The sequence below is a fragment of the Acartia tonsa genome, chromosome 2, assembly GCF_053477335.1.
Source record: "Acartia tonsa isolate MP-2025a chromosome 2, ASM5347733v1, whole genome shotgun sequence".
NCBI classification, from domain to species: Eukaryota; Metazoa; Arthropoda; class Copepoda; order Calanoida; family Acartiidae; genus Acartia; species Acartia tonsa.
Window position 1 is genome coordinate 29,335,644 of NC_137261.1, and position 18,320 is coordinate 29,353,963.

At 32.4% G+C, this 18,320-nt stretch overlaps 1 protein-coding gene across 8 annotated transcripts in view; it reads right to left on the bottom strand.

Moving 5' to 3' along the window:
- Nucleotides 1–3,380: 3,380 nt before the first annotated feature.
- Vps24 (vacuolar protein sorting 24) overlaps nt 3,381–18,320 on the bottom strand; it is a 33,104-nt gene continuing 18,164 nt past the window's right edge. Inside the window, exons 6-11 of one of the 8 annotated variants that reach the window (XR_013876511.1) lie at nt 13,698–13,795; nt 10,992–11,052; nt 9,657–9,756; nt 6,659–6,806; nt 4,849–5,025; nt 3,381–4,435 (exon numbers count right to left, since the gene is read on the bottom strand). Coding sequence is in view for 2 of the 8 variants with exons in the window: in XM_080150327.1 (XP_080006453.1) it covers nt 6,706–6,806; nt 9,657–9,756; nt 10,992–11,052; nt 13,698–13,795 (360 nt within the window). In the remaining 6 variants the exon portion in view is untranslated. Of the gene's footprint in view, nt 5,026–6,658; nt 6,807–7,045; nt 7,162–9,656; nt 9,757–10,991; nt 11,053–13,697; nt 13,796–18,320 lie in introns of those variants that run through there. The other 7 variants (XR_013876509.1, XR_013876510.1, XR_013876508.1 and 4 more) reach the window with 7 other exon arrangements.

The following is an 18,320-nucleotide window of genomic DNA, read 5'->3' on the forward strand; positions in this document are numbered from 1 at the left end:
GGCTTCTATTACAGCTAGAGTCCTATAAATTTTTTTGGTAAATCCTTGAGCAACATGAAACAGATAAAAATATTAATCGGCGCCGCCAACCGCCGTTTTACTGCCGTAACCGCGGAAAATGGCGGTTTCTGATATTTGCCGTTTTTTTGGCGATGATCAGAAAAAGTAATTTTTTTGATATAAAAAATAAAAGTTCGTCCTAAAATTTGGTCATCCTAGCTGCAAAATTGGCCGCTCTACAGCTGTTTTAAAATTTAGCGGCTGGCCGCTAAAAAGCGGCTAAGGAGCGGCCTGGCTGCTATGACTAGAAAAAGTAATTTTCTCTAAAAATACACATGAACCACCAGAAAAAATTTTTACGTCTTTATCTGTAACAGGAGTTGAGATAGAGGGGGGGGCTCTTGGAGCCCCCCCCCACCTATCTATTAAGGTGGGAATTGGGGCCCGAGCTGTAAGGGTTAATGCTTCTATAGGTATGTTTATCATTTTTCTAGTCTAAATATAACTATAATTTCAGTATTTTTTAAACATCATTATATTCAAGTTATTGTAATTTTAAATAAAATATCAATATCAAGAACTATTGGAACAATTTTTACCTTGCAAAACAAGGTGTTATAAAGTGTAAGATCCCTCACAATACCTATCTGTCTGTCTATAATGCATTACACATGTAATGCTAATAAAGAGGATGCTATAAGAGTGCTATTATAATGTGAACTTCTCATAATTGAATGGGCTTCCTGAAACCAGAGACCATGAAGTTGGCCTAGTCACTACAAGGGGGAGTGCAGGAATATCCAGGGGGAGGTGCTTGCAAAAGGGTGATTTTTTTAGGGATGGGGGTAATCACCCCCTATAATATATTATGGGGGGTATAAACCCAGCCGAGCGCTGCAGCCATAGTCATTATTTTGTAGACAGAGGTATAAAAAATTTCAAAATTGTAATATTATTAAAATAGCAGTCACTCCTAGGTTTTATTTAAGCTATGTCCACTCCAATGTTTTTTACTCCAACGTTTGTCCACCTCAATGTTTGTCCACTCTGACGTTTGTCCCATTCCTACATTTGTCCACTCCGATGTTTGGGACTCCTGCATTTGTCCACTCCGATGTTTGTCCCACTCCTGCATTTGTTCCACTCTGACGTTTGGGACTCATGCATTTGTCCCTCCAATGTTTTTCCACTCCTACATTTGGCATGGAACCGATTATTGGTTGGGGTGCTAGTTTGATTCCTAGATTTTTAAGTTTTCAGGATTTTTTACTTCTATTAAAAAAAATTTAAAAGGCTGGGTTTATACCCCCCATAATATATTATAGGGGGTGATTACCCCCATCCCTAAAAAAATTACCCTTTTACAAGCACCTCCCCCTGGATATTCCTGCACTCCCCCTTGTAGTGACTAGGCCAACTTCATGGTCTCTGGTTTCAGGAAGCCCATTCAATTATGAGAAGTTCACATTATAATAGCACTCTTATAGCATCCTCTCTATTAGCATTACATGTGTAATGCATTATAGACAGACAGATAGGTATTGTGAGGGATCCTACACTTTATAACACCTTGTTTTGCAAGGTAAAAATTGTTCCAATAGTTCTTGATATTGATATTTTATTTAAAACTAGCGGCTACGCCCCTAGAGGCCTCTAGTGGCACTTTAAATGTTTTTGTTTGTTAAATTTAATTTTTTATGTACGATACCACCTTATTTGACGTTGAAGTCTCCTCTAAGGGGGGGATTTTTTTGTTTTTGGGGGGGTTAGGGGTGTCCCACCCCTCAAGAAAATATCTTAAAACCACCACAGGATCAGTAGGTATAATCCCTGAAGAGTAGAGCCCAATCGGTTCAGCGGTTACCGAGATCTTAAGCTTCAGACGGACAGACAGACGGACAGACGGACAGACAGACATCGTTCTACTTTGTATTATAGATTACAATAACTTGAATATAATGATGTTTAAAAAATACTGAAATTATAGTTATATTTAGACTAGAAAAATGATAAACATACCTATAGAAGCATTAAATAATTCTCTTTTTAATTATAAAATATTTTTTAGAAACAAGAACGAGAACAATGCATAGCAGTGTAAAATATAAATTGATATTTTTTTCAAAATTCCAAAACTATCCAGGGACCTATAAGAAGCTTCCATAAAACAGAGAACTCAATAGGTACTGTAATTGTCAAAATCTTAAGCTGAAGACAAGAAAGCTTACTACTTTATATAATAGGATAATGAAATGCAGCTGTTTTAAGGGTTGCCAGCTTAATAATACAGACCGATTCAATAATTGTGTTAATATGTTATGATGTCTAACTTTAAAATGGTGTAATTATAGTTATATTTAGCCTAGAAAAATGATAAACATACCTATAGAAGCGTTAAATAATTCTCTTTTTAATAATATAAATATTTTTTAGAAACAAGAACAAGAACAATGCATAGCAGTGTAAAATATAAATTGATATTTTTTTTCCAAAATTCAATTCCCTCTGGTGATGTTATAAATAAAATACCAAAAGTCAAATTTAGGTGGATGTTATATGAATATATAAAGCTTCTTTACAGCCAAAAAAATTGGGAAAAAAATATCATTTATGGAGCAACAACTAAAGTGGGTTTATCACAAAACCTCGATTTTTTAGTCAGCTGTTCTATAAAAAACCAAGTTATTTCCTATATATTATAAAGCAATGCCAGGCGATTAAAATGAGGTATTAAGCACTTTCTAACTCCAAAAATTGATTCTTCTAGAGCAAAAATTAGTTTAGGATTTTTGGTGACTCAAATTTGAAATTTGATTTGTAGCAAGAGAAAAATATTAAAAAAACATACTTTTTTTGATTTAAGAGGCAAATTAATGGTATCAATATATTCGCAAATGTCTTATATACAGTTTAATACACTTTTAAGTCCATTATTTTTGGGGCTTTGAGTGAACGTCGAATAAGGTTGATTTTATCTCATCTATGGACAAATAATTAGCACAGTTATATAATTTTACCTAGTGGCTGCGCGCCTAGCATCTAGAAGAAAAATAGCATAATAGCGGAAAAATAGCACAACTCCATTCCAAGACTTTTATTTTGAAAGTAAAATTGCCTAAAACCATCCCAGTACCAATGTTAGATTTTTCGAAACTCAATAGGTCTTGTCTTATCTTAGATTTTTTACCTTAAAATAAAACTTTAGATTACATTTTAGTGGTGAAAATTAATGTTTCATGACAAAAAATCTACAGGATTGAAATACAATAAAATACAATGAATAAATGACGCAAGGACCTCAGGGAAATCAACCTTTTACACTCTCAAAAATCAGCTGTAAGTCATGACTTAAGTATTGCAATCACTCTTTTTTTTTAAAATCATCCAAACTGGTTTAAATTTATGGCTTAGTCGCAGCTGACGTGCGGCTGCAGAGCCATGAATGGCTTTGTTCTGTTCTTATGTATTATATTGTCCTTGTTAATAAAGCGTGCATAATACAAATAGTTTAAGGAAGAAATAAAATAGTCAATAAAATTAATCTTTATCACTATCATTATTATTTTACACACAGGTAGGGAAAGATTAATTTATCGTCTACTGTCCTCTCCCTGAAATAATTTGATGAATGCATAAAATGTCTGAAATATTGGGAGGACAAATGGATGTAGAATATACATGGATATTGTGACAGGGGAAAAATTGTCGTCAATTTAGGTTGCTAACAATGGACATCACTTATTAGTCAGTTCATTCATCCAGTAAGAGTGGAGGGGATGGGGTAAAGGGGATACAAGAGAGGATGGTTATTAAACCCACTACATGTTGTACTTTATTAGGGTACATGATAATCTGGTATAAGATCCAAGTAATAATAAATCCATTGGGAGGACAGGGACTTATGGAATTTCAATTCAATCTTATCAAGGATTCTTGGATAAAGAAAAAGGGTGGAGTTCAAATGCAGAGATGTGGCAACTCAAGAAAAATTTTGTCCTTTAAATAAAATTAACATGGTTAAATATATTTAAATACAATATAAATATAATTCTATCATATTTATAGGAAACAGAAAAATATAATTTAAATCAATGGTGGATTTTTTTTTACAATTTTTAGCTGAATTTAAAAAAGAATAATTTTTTCAAGAAAAATGTTTCTTGTTTCTATCAATACTGATTTAGAATATTGTCAGTAAGTATAGTTGAAGTAATAAAATACTTTGTTTCAGGTTTTTATTTCATAATTCATTTCTTTAATAATTCTTATTTGAAACAGCAAACAATGATTTTTTGTTAATAATTATCAATAAAAAATTACATACAAAATTCACAAACCCCTAGTTGTGAATAAAATAGGTTGGAAAAAAGTCTTTACATGGCCACCAACTAAATCACATAGGTATATATCTAATTTTTTAAGTTTTTATTGGATTCTAAAATAATATGAATAATTTGGATGTAGTGCAGTTCAAGGTAAAATGTTCCTGGAAACGACATTTTCAAAATCTAAGAACTTTAGAGGACTACTAAACAGCAGGCTTATAAATAATCTGATTTATCCAAATCAAATGATGCACAGGGAAAGATTGTCTGAAGAAAACTCGCGTAAAATAAGTTCGCGCATTTACGTGCGCTGCGAGATAACTGTAATTATTGAGTATTAGTAATGGCTATTCTCGATTATTTGTAGGCCTTTTTGTCAATTATAATTTTTGAGAACCTATTACATAGGTTTAGCTGTTTTGACACTAGCAGCCTTCAAAGTTCATAGATTTTTAGAAATAGTTTTTGTTACCAGGAATATTTTACTGTGAACTACAACAAAACCGAAAATATTAATATTTACTGTACAACTTCTAAACTTATTTTTATAAATATGTTAACTTGTTCTTGTTCAACTAAATTTTCTTTACAAATAAATATTATGATTTTTATAAACAGCAAATAATTGCGTATTTTTATATTGCTGAAATTCTTGGTGTATTAATAAAGATGAATGTTCTAGCAATTGGAATCTGGAAACCTAAAATAAAAACAATTTTGGTCATATTTCTCATTGCTAGAGGCTTTTATATAATTAGAGTCGTTCCGTACGTTTATCTTTTATCGGTTAGCTTTTATCGTTGATTTAGACATGTTGGAGTTACCCTATCGATTTCAAACTTTAAATAATGATTTCTTTACCAGTTAAGTACGATTTGGGAAGCGTAGCAACTCTCGACTTTTTATTAATGATTCCATGGACATAAAATGTCTCTGTAAATATAAATCCAGCCCAAAAAGCACTTGACAATCCTATGAAGGCGATGACTTTTAACAAAGCATCCAAAATCTCTTGAGATTAATAAATGAATAATAAATCAACATATTAAATGTTCGTTCATTATTGCAAAAATAGCCTTGCAGGCTACGAAACTGATAAATATCCGTAGAATTAGAACCGGTTCTCAGCCATACTGGAAAAAAATGTTTAGTATCGTAGTATATAGGCAATTTTCCATGAATACGAAAATAAAAATCATACAGCCTCTCGGGGCTAACAAAACTGGGTTTCATCTTACAAGTTTTCATTTTAATATCTGCGGAAAGCTGTCTATAAAACAATGCGATAAATAACTAATACATAAAAGTAATATAATCATGTTTCCATATTTCTATTGTGCTTTTTAAAGAAAATAGTTTTCCTAAAATATACCTAAAACTATTTCTATTTTAGAACATGTTATGAGGAAACATCGACAGAATTTAGTTTGGTAACAATTCTAATTTGAGCAACATAACTTTATTACATTAATATCTCAAGTAATAACTAATGAGTTTAAACTCTGTTTCACCCCTAACATCCTTAAACTTACGTAAAATCTACCAAACAAGCAAAAATGTCCCTATATAGACGCAGTAACTCAACATAGTGACTTAATATTAAATTATTATGGCCTCAGCTATAAAATGTTTTGCCTAACAGACAAATAAAATAAAAGCAAAGCTCTAAAATCAGAAAGAAGAATATACGATCAATAACTCTTGTAGTTTCAGAAGTTAATACGCAGAACATTAATTTGTTAGTCTAAATAAAATTTACTGTAAATGGACATACTTCCATTTTCGGGATTTTATTATAGAGATGGTTCGCTTATAATTATAAATTTGGAATCGATATGACAATGTATATTAGGATATATAAGTTGGAAGTAATTTTAATGTTAGGGGGAGATTTGAAATCTGCATCAAATTTTAAGGATTTTCTTTTATAAAATTCGTTTTTTGTATAATTCTTTATCTAAAAGCTGAAATACAATTTAAGTTAATTAATTTTGAACAATAGGATAGGTGGATTAGAAATTACCTGCGCTCTAATTGGTTGAATGATGTGCGACACTTAAGCTTCTCCAATCAGACCTCAGATAGTTTTCAATCCACCAATCACAGATGTCAAAATTAATTAACTTAAATTGTACTTCCGCTTTTAGATAAAGAATTATACAAAAAAACGAATTTTATAAAAAATCCTTAAAATTTGATGCAGTTTTCAAATCTCCCCCTAACATTAAAATTCCTTCCAACTTATATATCCTAATGTACATTGTTATATCGATTCCAAATTTATAATTAACAAACCATGTCAGCTACTTATTAAAAATCTAAATTATACTTACATTTTAATTAAGTATTTAAGGTGTGGAAATTAAAGTATTGTTTATTTTTAACTTCTCAAAGCTTCCAATCTTGTTTTCATTTCCTCTAGGTCAGCTTCAACATCTTCCTCGCCAGGCAGTTCAACGTCTGGTTCTGGACGCAGGGTATCTAGATATATAGATAGATAGATATTTATACTTAGTTAGATAGATAGATAGAATAATATGTCGCCGGGCAGATCAGCCTCCAGTTCTGGACGCAGGGTATCTAGATATATAGATAGATAGATATTTATACTTAGTTTGATAGATAAATAGAATAATATGTCACCGGGCAGGTTAGCCTCCGGTTCTTGACGCAGGGTATCTAGATATAAGAAAGATATTTATACTTAGTTAGATAGATAGATATAATAATATGTCCTAAGGTAGGTCAGCTTCTGGTTCTGGACGCAGGGTATCTAGATATAGATAGAATATTATGTCCCCGGGCAGGTCAGCCTCTGGTTCTGGACGCAGGGTATCTAGATATAATGGATATAGTATATACAAGGTTATTATGACAGGGGGAAAATTGTCGCCAATTTTCGTTGCTAACATGGTCAGGTCAGTTTATTAGTCAAGTCAGTTCGTTTATCCAGTAGGAACGGAGGGGGTGGGGTAAAAAGGTGGATGGGGGGATTGTTATTTTAGTCAGCTACATTCACTTGATTAGAATACAAGATAATCTGTTGTAAGATCCAAGTAATAAAAAATCCATTCTATTTCTAGATATAATATACACATAGATATTTACACTCAGTTAGATACATCGATATTTGAAGTAATCATCTAGAGAATCCAAAGCATAATCCGCGCGTTATGGGATACGATAATATTAACACCAAAGGATTTAAGGTTAATGTACATCCAACAGATAACCAACCTTTAGCCTCTTACAATAACGCCCATTCCTCTCATACTCTTACTATATGCATCACGTGCCAGACAAAGCAGCAGCAGGAACCTTTTTAACGTCTCTAGTATGACGTAGTGTGGACCAAACTAGAACCCAACACCTTTTTGAAGGCAAGCAGGAACGCTATCATTAACGCTAATGCCACGGGTTGCGATATAATTGACAAGAACGAAATTTTTCTTGCTAGGCAATTTAACTTCAAACTAGGGAAAAATGTGAATATTGGCATTAAAATATATCTAAAATTGAATAAGACCACAACTCAATTTGAATCAAAGCCTTTTAGATCAATTGATTTGGATCCTTAAAAAAGGAATAGGTAAAGAATCTCAGAAAGAGATGGGACAATGAAATATTAAAACTGCTACACCCTTATATTCCTTATAAACAATGAGGAAAGCATCCCTTTAGTCCTGATAAGTATGCAATCAGAAGCAAGATGCACTGTCAAACAGCCTCTCCTAGAATCCATTGCAATTTTAACCCAGAATTAAATGCAGTTTTAGGTGTTTGTTTAACAAAGAGAAAAATTAAAGGGTAAAATTGAAGAAAGTTTTTTAAAAGCTTAAAAAATGAATAAGTGATAAGGAGACAACCTCTTAGTGATTATCTTTAAAGCAGCCAAAAAAATTAACCTATCTAACTATTTTGGGCAAGTAAATAAGTTTCCTTTATTTTTTTCTATTTGAAGTATTTTTCTTTTCTCTTTTTAAGTTTAGGTAATATATAAAATATTTTAATTGATTATAAAATATTTATGCAGTTTTGTATGATGATAAATTTTCTTGCTATAATGCCTGGTTGAGGTATAGTGGCAGGGTAATTGTATTTTCATTTCCATCAAAACCTTCCAAAAAAATATGTAGCAATCTGCTATAGAACTACGTTTTCCGTCTGGTTATTGAGAAATAAGATATGGAATTTCTATATTTTTACGTGAAGAAAATACTAGCTAGTAAGCCTCTTTTCTTTACCTTATATTGTCTATACGTCCTTTCAGGATTGCATTATTTACTTGAAAGATATGCAATAATTACATGTAAGGATTCCAAAGTCTAGACTGAGATTTTATCTCACGTTGCTTTGTTAGTCCACGTGTTTTACATTGTCTGATATTTATTAATATTTGTTTTATTTCTGTCATTCTATACTAGAGAATGTTTTCATCCTTGTTTATTCTTCTAACCCATTTCCTACATTCTATTTTCGTCAAGGACGTAAATATTTGAATGATTTATAGTACACAACAATACCTACCATTATTTATCTATGTTAATTTTATGCAAAATAATTCTAACTTTTGCGGTAAATAATATCAAACTAGTAGGAAAAGAATTTGAAGGGATGTTATACAAAAGTTTATTGCATTTATTTCTTTGGCCAAATTGTTCAATCAAATTCAAATAAAAAACTTTAAGTTAAAAAACATGTCAAAAGATCATATGAGAAAAGTGTAAAGTAAATGATTATTATGTTTAAGGTTTATATTTTGTGTGGCACTCTACAACACAAAATATACATATTTGTTACTCGCGGTAGAACCTCTAGAGGAAACTAGCAGTACTTAAAGTGTTTTCTTTTAAAATATCCTAGTTGAGAAATAATTTGTCCATGTTGAGATCAGCTGTTTTTGATCATGGTTCTTGAAACATGAATAAAAAACTGGCGCCGCCTAGCGGCCATTTTAAATATTTTTGGTATTTCTTATCTAGGAGCAATTTCTCTTTGGAGGGTGTTGGTGACCATCCCAAAAAAATACCTTCCCGGGTCCATTAAGAAAATACATTGTAAAGAAGAGCCATATCGGTTCAGTTGTTAGCGACACACACACACAGATCCTGTTACTTTATTAATTCTGTCAATACATTTATCTGTCCTGTTAATCATGTGTTGCATATCAATAGGAGGATTTTGATCTTACAGTAAATATTTATCTTTCTTCCATCGAGTTTAACCTGTGATTGCATGAAGCCTTGCCAAGAGTACTAGCAGTAAATCCTTAAATCCCTTGCTGCTAATTCTATCTATCTATTGAAACCGTCCTTAAATCTATGAGCTTACCTGTGAGGGCATCTGGAGCCTTGCCAAGAGCACCTGCAGTCAACTCAGCCAAGACCTTGTCAATTTCTGCCTGAACTTCGGTCTCATTCTCCTCATCCTCCTGAGAAATAAAAAAGATATAATTTTCCCGTATTCATTCGAAACCGATTAATATCCGATGGATTAGAACCGGTTCACAGCCATACGGAAAATTATGTCTAGCATCGTATTATATCCAGTTTTCTACGAATATAAAAAATAAAAATGTACAATTATAAGATTAAAACCATTTTTTTTCGTCCGTGCCTTCGGCATCTCAGGGCTAAAAAACTGGTTTTAGTCTTATAATTGTACATTTTTATATCCGCGGAAAGCTGTTTGCGAGAAATAAGGGGGGGGGGGGAGTTTTGACACATTTGCGTAAACAGGGAGTATAGGCTTTATCTTTGGACTGAGAGTATAGGTTATTAGGGATAAAATCATGCTTATATGATGAATTTTCCCAAGTTTTAAGATTTTTTGGATAGGCCTCCAGGTTCCGGAGCTCCAGGCCTCCAGGTCCTCTCTGTACAGGTAAAAATAAAAAAAAAAATTTTTTTTTGAAGAGTTAGAAGTCAACTTATGAAACAAAATATGCGTTTTTTTCTTCAAATATGTGAATAACATTCAAAAATATGCATATTATGTTTCATAGGTTGACTTCTAACTCTTCAAAAAAAAAATTATTTTTTTAATTTTTACCTGTACAGAGAGGACCTGGAGGCCTGGAGCTCCGGAACCTGGAGGCCTATCCAAAAAATCTTAAAACTTGGGAAAATTCATCATATAAGAATGATTTTATCCCTAATAACCTATACTCTCAGTCCAAAGATAAAGCCTATACTCCCTGTTTACGCAAATGTGTCAAAACTCCCCCCCCCCTTATTTTAAGCTTGATTTTATTACACCTGAAGAAAAAATTGCTTATAACTACTGAACTGATTAAGTCCTTCTTTTTAGGTAAGCTTTACATAGAACCCAGAATGGTTTTAGCCTTTGAGGCTATTTTATTTAAGTCATGGGAAAGTATGCCCCCTTTACAGAGCGCATCACTAATAATTAATAATCATTAGGATCTTATGCTAATGATTTATTTAAACGGTATTTCAAAGTATCCTATCAATTTTCTCTATTTTTAAGAATCTTTAGATAGTTCCCAGGTGATTTTATGCTATTTTTGCCCCCAATCTGAATGCAGAGCCCTCAAATACTAGGGACTCGTTCGCTCGAATATATTGTAAACAAATTAGTATTTGCTTAATTTAAATAGGCTAAATTATCAAGAAGGAAAAAAATGCCCTAGTCTTGTTTTGTTACCTCCAAGGTTTCCATTGTGTCTTCGATCATCTCCTCTAAGATTCCAGCTTTCATCATCTCCCTATAAAGATAATTACCATCAGTTAAAGGATCCCCCACGACACCACGTCGTAACTAAAGACGTTAAAAATGGTTCCTACTAATCCTATGTAAGGTGCGCGACATAATAGTAGGGGGGAATACCTTGTCCAAAACAGGGGTAAGTCATTACCATGCACAGTTATTAAAAATAAGATCCCTCTGTTTATCCCTTGCTCAATAGCTATCCGAGGGTATCAGTTAAAGGATCAAATTGTCCAAGTCTTTTAGGGACTACCTAAGAGTTGTGACAGATAAAAGTTATGAAGAAAATTAGGTAGGTACTTAGACTTGACTATGTTATCGACATACGTCCATTCAGTTTATTTAGTCTTCTGTCTCTTATATGTATTATACTTAGGGATCTAAAGGAATAAAATAATTGACGATAAATTGATGTATAGGTAATATATATCCCCAATTACACAAAATAACATCTTATGTAAATTATAATTAATGGACACTCAACTTAATGAATCAACCACTCAAATTCAATGAAAGTCACAAAGTTGTTAAGCCAACGAATAATATAACTTTGGGGTTAATTGTAATATATTATTATCTTTTTTTAAAATTCTTATTGTTAAAAGCGAGCTTTTCTATAATTAGGGTCGGTTCATCCGTCCGTCCGAGATAGAAAGCTTTTATTCGTTAATTTAGGCATGTTATAATTGACCTAGCGATTTCAAACTTTGCATGATGATTCTTGTAGTAGTTAGGTACGATTTAGAAATTGTAGCAACTCTATAATCATTACCAGAATGTCCGTACGTTTATTTTAAACATGTTGATTTTTCTACTTTTTTAACAACAAATTTTTACGTGATCTGATTTTTGCTTCGACTTGCTTTTATATTCTGATTATTCAGTTCAGACACTATACAAGTGTTGATGTCCGTTTGTCCTACCGTTTCAGTGCTTCGCTTTTATGGATGTTGTCATCCTTGTTTTTCTCTTTATTTCAGTTATCCACAATCCATTACCCATGTGTGTAACAATAGAAATGAAATACAAAATTTAAACATTTGAATGGGAGATTAAAATGAGAAATAAGTTTTGAGTGCGCGTGTGTGTGTGTGTAAAGCAAGTATTTGATTTGTATTTGAATCCAGGTAAATTTGTCCACTACCGGCCAAACAGAATCAACAAACAAAATATGGAGTTCATACAATCTCGAAATAAAATTAATAAGATGTCTGTCTGGATTTTTGTTAGTCTGCTACATTTACCAGTATATTTGTTTGTCTGGTAAAATCTCGTTAACCACTTCACCGATTGATATCACTTTTCAAGGAAGCCTGAAATTCCAAACCCAGAAAAAAAAGAAATTGCCACTAAAAAAATTGAGTAAGGAGTACCTACCAGTATATTCACATTAAATTTCAGTTAGAGTTGTTTAAATATTGTTTAATCTTTAATTCGAGGAGAAAATTATAACAAAAAGTTTTGTCCTGTATAGAAAGGACACCTTAAAATTTTGCAGTTTTGAAACAAAGAGGAAGGAAATGGGTTTGGTACTTTACCAGTATTAAAGCTTACATTATGTTTGTCTTTATGCTCATACAGACACAAAAAGTAACGAATACCAAAACGAAGTGTCAATCGTTTTTATTTTTCTTTCTTGCTATATTCAAGTTACATAAGGGATAAGACAATAGAAGATAAATTGATGTACATCATCAATTATGATAACCAAAATACCCCCTGTATAGATTGATGAAAAGTTTGAACACAGCCAAATCAAGATGAAATAAAAGTCCTCAAAGTTATTAGGCCAACGAATGCGAGAACTTATTCATAAAACTTTTGGGACCAGTGTATAATTTCTAATCCAATGTTCTCACCTTCCCTGGCGTAAACAATAACAAGAACGGAGATTGAAAATTGTTGTGCAAGTAAATCAGAGATGGAGAGGACTTGGCAAGATAAATTAAATCTAAGCTTAATTCTCCCCCCCCCCAAAAAAAAAAAATATAAGGACATGATCACAAAAATATAAAAAAATCGAGGCAGATTTATTTTCCAACCCTTTCTAGCTGAAATTTTATATAAAACTCTTTAATGAATCTCATTATTCTAGTTAAAATTGTTGAAGCAGGAAAAATGCAATAATTTAATAACTTTTTTCCAGACTTAGTTAATCAATAGTCAATAATCATAAAATTGTTTTTTTTTTATTTAAAAATCATTTCTTATTCCTAAAGTTTAGTGTTCCATTTTGAACATTTTTAATAAAAAGAAAGTTACAATAACTGTATAAATATAAACAAGTGGCTAAGCCCCTAAAATTAAGAGGCGCTGTATAAAAGGGGATGTGAGGAGAATAAAAATATCCAAGAACCTTTTCGAACCTTCGCTAAAGTGGAGAACCCAATCAATTGATCAGTTATCAAAATCCAAAGCTACAAACAGAAAACCTGATAGGATAATACAAATAAATACCTAAGGGTAAATGATTCTAATATTAATTTTGCTCAATTGTATGAACTATAATTGTATTATGCAATTTAGTATTCAAACGCTATAATTTTCTGTAATTTAAAAACAACGTAGGACCATACCTTTCGAATTCCCAAAATATATGTTGACCTGCCATGGAACAACCCCTTTCTTGAACAAATAATGTACCTGGACATTTCTTGCATAGTTTTCTGGATTTCTGGAAGTTTTACTAAACTCTGCATAGACTTCATCACTTCTGCAGAAGTCTGTAGAGCTCCAGTCACCTGGAAAGTTATAAATTATTAACATATTCGTGGGAACCTATTCTAAACTTCATTGAAAAGACTTCAATATCTAAACCAAACCACTTGTCAAGAACGGGTACAAATTGGTGTTGGTAAATGATGTGCATTCTTATATAATCTACACCCACATCCTAGACCCAACCTTCCATTTGATTGAACAGTTCTTGCCTAAAAGTCCTTACAGAAACACAGCTAAATCGCTCAACTTTTAGTGCTTTAGACTGATTAATAACACACACATAAATGGATGTAGAATAAACGTGGATATTATGACAGGATATTATGTCGTCAATCTAAATCATTTATTGGTCAGTTCTTTCATTCTGTAGGAGGGGAGGGGATGGGGGTGAGGAGATCGTTATTTTAGCCAGCTACAATTTTTACTTTATTAGAGAACATGATAATCTGGTGTAAAATCCAAGTAATAATAGATCCATTCATAAATAAAACCTATTACCTACTTTTTAAAGATAGCATAAATTAAAATGCAACAAAATTATAAAGAGAAAAATCAAATATGTTTCTATAAATTATTAAGAATGACAACACGTTTACAGAATATAGTGGACCTTTACAGGAAACTCTTTAGTTCAATTTTGCCTGACTTTAAAAAACAATATAATAACCATTTGCTAGTGAGTAAGTTTTTTCAAGTTTGTCACTAAAATTATTTTAGTTTTTGTAGGTTGGCTGGTCTACGAAAGCTGTTAACCTCAGACTTTGTTTGCTAAAAGGGAAAAGATATATCATAACAAAATTAGAATCATTGAAAACTTATGCCATTTTAAAATGAAAAGCTAACTGTCCCTTATTTTTTTTTTAACGTATATACAAGCCTTGGCTACAAAAGTTTAAGAAAAAAATATGAAAAACAGCTAGGTCAAATATCATTGTCATATACATCTGTAAATTATCTTCTCAGGGATCTTAAGCGAAAGAAAATGGCCGATAAATTAATGACACACAAAATTGACCCTTCTGTAGATTTGGACAATCAACTTAGTGAACCAACCAATCAAAATTCAATTAAAGTCCCAAAGTTTTTGTGCCAACGAAAAAGAAAACATTATTCTAATACTTTTGGGATTAGTGTAATAAACAGATCTAACTTCCTGACTTCTAAATGTAGGGTATAAAGTCATAGACCTCAATTTAATGAGCCCATAATTAATTTTAAAATTTCTTTTCTTTAAATATTAATAAATATAAGAGTATTCTTTTAATAATGTGGCTGGCCACACTATAAATTTATTTTTATAATAGAATCTGTGTTATTGCAAACTAAACTGCAGTTCTGCATGGGAATAGGGCAATGGACGAAATAGTCTTCTTATATGAAAACTAGGTGTTTCGCCCCTAGCCTCTATGTGAAGGCATGGGATGTCAAGAACTTATAACTTATTTTTTTCTTAAAATTTCCTATATATTTTACTTGAAATTAATATTTTAGACATGTCCCTATTAAAAAAAATAAATGTCAAGTGAAAGTATAAGGGAAATTTTTATAAAAAAAAAATATGTTAGTCTTAAATAATAATATTTTCAGACAAAATAATTTAAGCTTCGCTTTTATGGATGATAAATTGAATGTAGAAAAGCGAAAAAAAACTTTTTATTTACTTACATAATAATAAAAAAAGAATTTTAACTGTTTACGTTTTATGATCTAGGTAGGTACATAATTTGTTCGACTTTAAATTTTAAATTATGAAATCAGATAAAGAATACTTTAAATTATAATTTCTTGAATGTTTTTTTTTCTTCGATAGTTCATATTATTTCGTTAAAAACGAATATGGAAGTGGAGTAGGTATTTTATTGGAAAAAATAATCTAATTATAATGATAGACAAAAAAGGTTATGTTTTATTTCTCCTATCATTTTAGTATACCTAGGTATTCTATAAATGATCACTTTTTTGTTTTCAAAGTTGTTTCCCTATCCCTGGATCTTAATGCATCCTAGGTTGGGTGTAGATCTGCACCAACTTACCATAAATTCTAATTTCACATCAAATCTCAGCCACTTCCCTCATAAGAGATGCGGCTCACAACAAAAAAAAACAAGGATGATAATATCAATAAGTAGCGAAGCACCAATTATTCATAGATGGGAATACTGAAAAGTAGATTTAAGTATTTCAAAAATTTGCTAAAATCAAGAATAATAATATACATTGGAGAGAAAAAATCACGAAACCCTTCTCTGATTTTTATATTGTCTAATATTCATAGTATGTCGAATGACTGGCAGACCAACAGACAAACTAGTGCTTTTAAACAGAGCCATTTGAATCACTGATCTTATGAATGTATGTCTTATTTAACATAAGCTAGTTCTATAATTTCTTGTTCAGAGTGTATAGTATCAAAGAAATGTCTAATATACAAAATTTTCTATTTTATTATCTGGCTTTAAACGGCATCATGATTACTCATCTCAAATATGAATCAAATTGAAAAAGTTTTGGATCCACACCACTGGTCTTTATTAGCACCTTACAAACTCATTTCCTTGGTTATTATTACAGTTATTATTGTCCTGTGCAGCTCACAACTATAAGGGAAGGAGATCTTTGCTTTCAAGCAAAAAGTGGAAAGGGCTGATAAAAAAAGATACATAAAAAGACTGGAATTAAAAAGGAGGTGGTAGGTTGTGTTAAAAATCCGTAAAAGTGTAAGTAAGCTTCCAGTCAAAAGCTATTTTTAAGTCTAAGTGTTCTTAATATTGACAAAACTCATAGTATATAAACAGTAAATAAATGAAATACAAAAGGAGGATGTGCATAAGTCCCATTTGGGCAGGGGGGGGGGGGGGTTTACTCGAGAACCCTTAGTGCTAGAGGGAGCTAATTTTGGATTTAAGCTTCTATAGGGCCAAAGTTACTTTTAAAATTATCGTCGACCCCCCGAAATTTTTTTTATTGCATTTCTCGCCGAATTAGGCAATTTGGAATCATTTGAGACCATGTTATTTTTTTCAAAAATTTTTCCCCTTATAACCAACCCTGCGGGGGGACTTAGTCATTTTTTTCAAATTCTCGTTTATCAAGGTATATCTTAAATTCAGTGCCTCTCCTAAGCTTTTAAAGATATTGAAACAAAATCTTTTGAGGTAGGTCAGTAAAAAATATTTGAATAAAAAATGGCGGCGGTACCGCCGCTCCCGCCGTCCTCCGCCATTTTCCGCCTCCACCGCCAAAATTTTTTTTATTGCATTTCTCGCCGAATTAGGCAATTTGGAATCATTTGAGACCATATTATTTTTTTCCAACATTTTTCCCCTTACAAGTTGTCCTGTGGGCAGCGGAAAATGGCGGTGGACGGCGGGAGCGGTGGTACCACCGCCATTTTTTTTCCCAGCCCAAAAGATTTCACCCAATTATCTCTAAAACTAAGGGAGTAGCACCCAAAATAAAAGTCCCCCCGCAGGGTTGGTTATAATGGGAAAATTTTTTGAAAAAAATAACATGGTCTCAAATGATTCCAAATTGCCTAATTCGGCAAGAAATGCAATAAAAAAAACTTTGGCGGTGGAAAATGGCGGTGGACGGCGGGAGCGGCGGTAACGCCGCCATTTTTTATTCAAATATTTTTTACTGATCTACCTCAAAAGGTTTTGTCTCAATATCTTTAAAAGCTTAGGAGAGGCACTGAATCCGCAGGGTTGGTTATAAGGGGAAAAATTTTGGAAAAAAATAACATGGTCTCAAATGATTCCAAATTGCCTAATTCGGCGAGAAATGCAATAAAAAAACTTTGGCAGAGGCGGCGGAAAATGGCGGTGGACAGCGGTGGATGGCGGGAGCGGCGGTACCGCCGCCATTTTTTATTCAAATATTTTTTTACTGATCTACCTCAAAAGGTTTTGTCTCAATATCTTTAAAACCTTAGGAGAGGCACTGAATTTAAGATATACCTTGATAAACGAGAATCTGAAAAAACCGCCGCCATTTTTTATTCAAATATTTTTTTACTGATCTACCTCAAAAGGTTTTGTCTCAATATCTTTAAAACCTTAGGAGAGGCACTGAATTTAAGATATACCTTGATAAACGAGAATCTGAAAAAAATGACCAAGTCCCCCCGCAGGGTTGGTTATAAGGGGAAAAATTTTTGAAAAAAATAACATGGTCTCAAATGATTCCAAATTGCCTAATTCGGCGAGAAATTCAATAAAAAAAATTTCCACCCCCCCCCCCCCCAAATAAAAAATTTTTTTGGGGGGGGTGGGGGGTCGACGATAATTTTAAAAGTAACTTTGGCCCTATAGAAGCTTAAATCCAAAATTAGCTCCCTCTAGCACTAAGGGTTCTCGAGTAAACCCCCCCCCCCCTGCCCAAATGGGACTTATGCACATCCTCCTTTTTCGATTCATTTTAATTTAATATAACTCATAGTTGCTGAGCTATTTATGATAAACTTTTGTTGTTTTGACCAAACCATGAAAAATATTTGTTTGTATAGTCTTATTTTCCAAAACAATATGAGAGACAAAATATTAA